General features: G+C 37.4%; 1 protein-coding gene across 1 annotated transcript; it reads left to right on the forward strand.

Annotated features, from left to right (window-relative positions):
• Nucleotides 1–1587, forward strand: YPS5 (Yps5p; the record flags this gene model as incomplete). Its single annotated transcript, XM_018364893.1, has 1 exon — nt 1–1587. A coding segment is annotated over one exon (1587 nt), but the record flags the coding sequence as incomplete, so codon positions are not given.
• Between the last annotated feature and the right edge of the window lie 1909 nt (nt 1588–3496).

Here is a 3496-nt window from a genome sequence, read left to right on the forward strand (position 1 = left end):
ACATTATTTTTGACGTATTCCAAGGCTGTTTTTGGCTCTTCCTCAAACTCTTATGTCAAACTTCCGATTCAAAAGCTAGCGAATATTCCAAACATAAACTTAGAGGATGCATCTGGTATTTCTAAAAGAAGCGAAGCTTTCAATTCTACCTTGATAAATATGTTTGCAAGTGCAGGCATATATGTTGTCGAGATGCAAGTCGGGACCCCTCCCCAAACGGCTTACCTCCAGTTAGACACTGGCTCTTCGGATATGTGTGTTAATGAGGCCAATACCTCTTACTGTGAATCATTGGCCGATGGGCATGACGTTTGGACTAGTAATTACGAGCTCACAGCAACTGCTACTGAGATCTCTTCTACAGCTACTTCACGTAAGGCTTATAATACACCCTGCTCGTACTGGGGTACCTTCAATCCCAACACCTCTTCCACGTTTAAGTATAATGAGACAAATTTTCGTGTAACATACGCAGATAATTCGTACTATGCAGGAACTTACGGGACGGATGTTGTCTCTTTGGGTAATATTACTCTAAGCAATTTCACTTTTGGGGTGGCCAATGATACGGAAAAATATAATGGCATTTTAGGCATATCGCTTCCTTCTGCAGAAGAAACAGATGAATCGGGAATGCCCTCCGGTAAAACACCCTTTGTATACGAAAACTTCCCAATGGCATTGAAAAGCCAAGGGAAGATTGAAAAGATAGCATATTCCTTGTTTTTGAATGAACGTAATGCTCGCTTTGGAAGCATCTTGTTTGGCGCCGTCGACAAAAGTAAATACTCAGGACAGCTTTACACTCTTCCTATGCTGCAGGCTTACAACAGCCTTGATGCTAATAATCCAGGGATGTTTGTTACAGCACAGAGCGTCGCCATTTTAGATAGCAAATCCGGCAACAAAACTGTTTCAGAGGTTCAGTTCCCAGTATTGTTTGATTCTGGTACAAGCACTTCTCTTTTACCTACTGAAATTGCCGACGCCATAGGCAAAATTTTCGATGGGAAGTATAGCTCCGATAACCAAGGCTACATTTTTGATTGTTCAAAAGTGAACGACACTCTATTGTCTGTTGATTTTGGAGGATTCAATATTTCTGCAAACATATCCAATTTTGTGACACCACTAAAGGATCACTGTGTTTTGGATATTATGGCCAGTGATGAAGTGTTTCTGTTAGGGGATGATTTCCTTGTCGACACTTACGCTGTCTATGATTTAGAAAATCACGAAGTTTCTCTTGCTCAGGCCAGCTTTAATAGTCAAGAAGAAGATATTGAAATTATCTCTGATAGTGTCCCAGGTGCCACACCTGCTCCCGGATACTCCAGTACGTGGGTGTATACGCCCGGTAGCCCCATCGGAACAGGAGAGTTTTACAATGTCAGTCGGACCTCCTCTTCGGAGTCTTCACAATACCAATCATTTTATTCCACCGAAATTAGTGATGGGACTAGTTCTTCCTCAAGCGGTAGTAGTTCCAGTGAAACGACGACCAAAAAGAAAAATTCGGGTTACAGATGCCGTCATTCATCTTTTTCCTTTTCAATATTATCTGTTATATCTTATTTTCTTTTGTAAGGTTTGTGTAACAAAACGTATATACAGGCCGTAATTTTTATTCCTTAGTGGTCTCCTTTATAAGTTCTTCTTTTTAGATATATGATGGTTATATTATTGTTAATTGTACCACACCTTTCGTGTCGTTATTTTGATCACTAGCCGTTCGTCTAACAAGTTCAATTGATACGAAGAGGTAAATATTGAGGTTATTGCTTCTGTCCCACACACAGCAGTTACTGGGGTTTCGTTTAGAATGTCAGTGGCGGCAAAAAGTAAGCGCTCTTCTTGGAACTTCTGACATTTTTTGTTTAAAATATTATTGTCAGTACAGTTACCAAACTATTCTCTCCTTTTCAATGGGGACAAGTGGGGAATTTCAGTTGAATTAACGGAGCTGATTTAACCGGTGCTAGACGCCGTTCGTTTTTAAGAGACCTTTCCAGTAGACTATCGTCCATATATTACTATTATATACGGTGTTAAAAGATGACATAAATTAAGATTCAACGTGTCATCAAAATTAATGGAAGCTGAAGCGCAAGGATTGATATTGTAATAGGATTAATGAATGACAACATATAAAAAGAGAAACAGAATCATTTATAATATTATGTATAAAGCAGATTTTTTTTTGTCGATTCCTAAATTTACGAGGAGGATCTCTAGTATAATATATATACGCAATACTATAACATTAAGAAACAACGGAATCTCAAAGATCATCATACGACTTAAATAGTCATTAAAAAAATAATTCATATAATACAGAAAGTAATGTTCCGATGCGAAATTCCTCCTGTTGCGAAAGCGTTATAGCGATAAAACCGTTGGTAAAGTTTAGAAACGGTAAGTTGAATGAAAGGAAAATATAATTTCAACTGTATTTCGCGATCTTTCCTTCTAACGGGTTGTTATTTCTAATACTATATTTGAGCATCCACCTCACTTAGGGTCCTACGTTCATCTATATACATACCCATACACTACTCTCTATTTCATAACCGCACTTCAATCACCCAAACATATATAAACCATCAATTATACTTCAATCCGGCCTATATGCGCTCCCGATATCAACACATTCCCAATCACTCATAATAACTTACAATTATATTCACCACTCCCACATCATAGCACCACATACGTAAAACTATATCCATATACTTCTTACTCTTTAAATATTGATAAAACATAAACTGATGAACATAGACATTACCTATAATTATCTCACTACCCTATTCACTCCTTATATCATAACATCCCTCCTCGGAATATTTTAATATATAGCAACAACACTTTCTCTTTCAAACACTATAAAAATTAAACATTCAATATTAATTTACATATTATTCCACTTTCTCAATTTTCATTGAACAGCTAAATATTTTTACACTCAACAAATTCATCTACAGAATATTCTGCATAAATACGCCTAAACCATAATATGCCGTACTCTTATTACTCAATAACATAGTTTTGGACTTCGCCAACAGTATAGTTCTTGCAGCCATCATGGCATTCAGGTGCGGCTGACAAACCCTGGGTAATGCTGTCTTACAAGATCATGTGATAGTCACGTTATTTGAGCATTTTTAGCCATCCTTACCCGTCCGTAGAATACGGCCCAAAAATCTCGGTCTTTTTCCCTTGGCACACCTCGCAAAACGCAGCTAAACTACCGCCAAATCTCCTGAAAAACACACATGCTCGTAAAGGTGGCATGATGGATTAAGCTTCCTACCCCGTGTTGCCGAGATTACCAATTGTTTGTGGGGGCGGGGGTAGTGGTAGTCGGATGTCTTTTCTGTATATTGAATATTCTCAAACATATAAATACAAAAGATATATTGTTGTTCCTGTAATCTAGCTTAAATTGTTTTATAATGAAAAATGAAAGAAATCAATTTAAAAGAACAAATACACAATA

This window comes from Saccharomyces eubayanus, chromosome VII (assembly GCF_001298625.1).
Source record: "Saccharomyces eubayanus strain FM1318 chromosome VII, whole genome shotgun sequence".
In the NCBI taxonomy this organism is placed as follows: Eukaryota; Fungi; Ascomycota; class Saccharomycetes; order Saccharomycetales; family Saccharomycetaceae; genus Saccharomyces; species Saccharomyces eubayanus.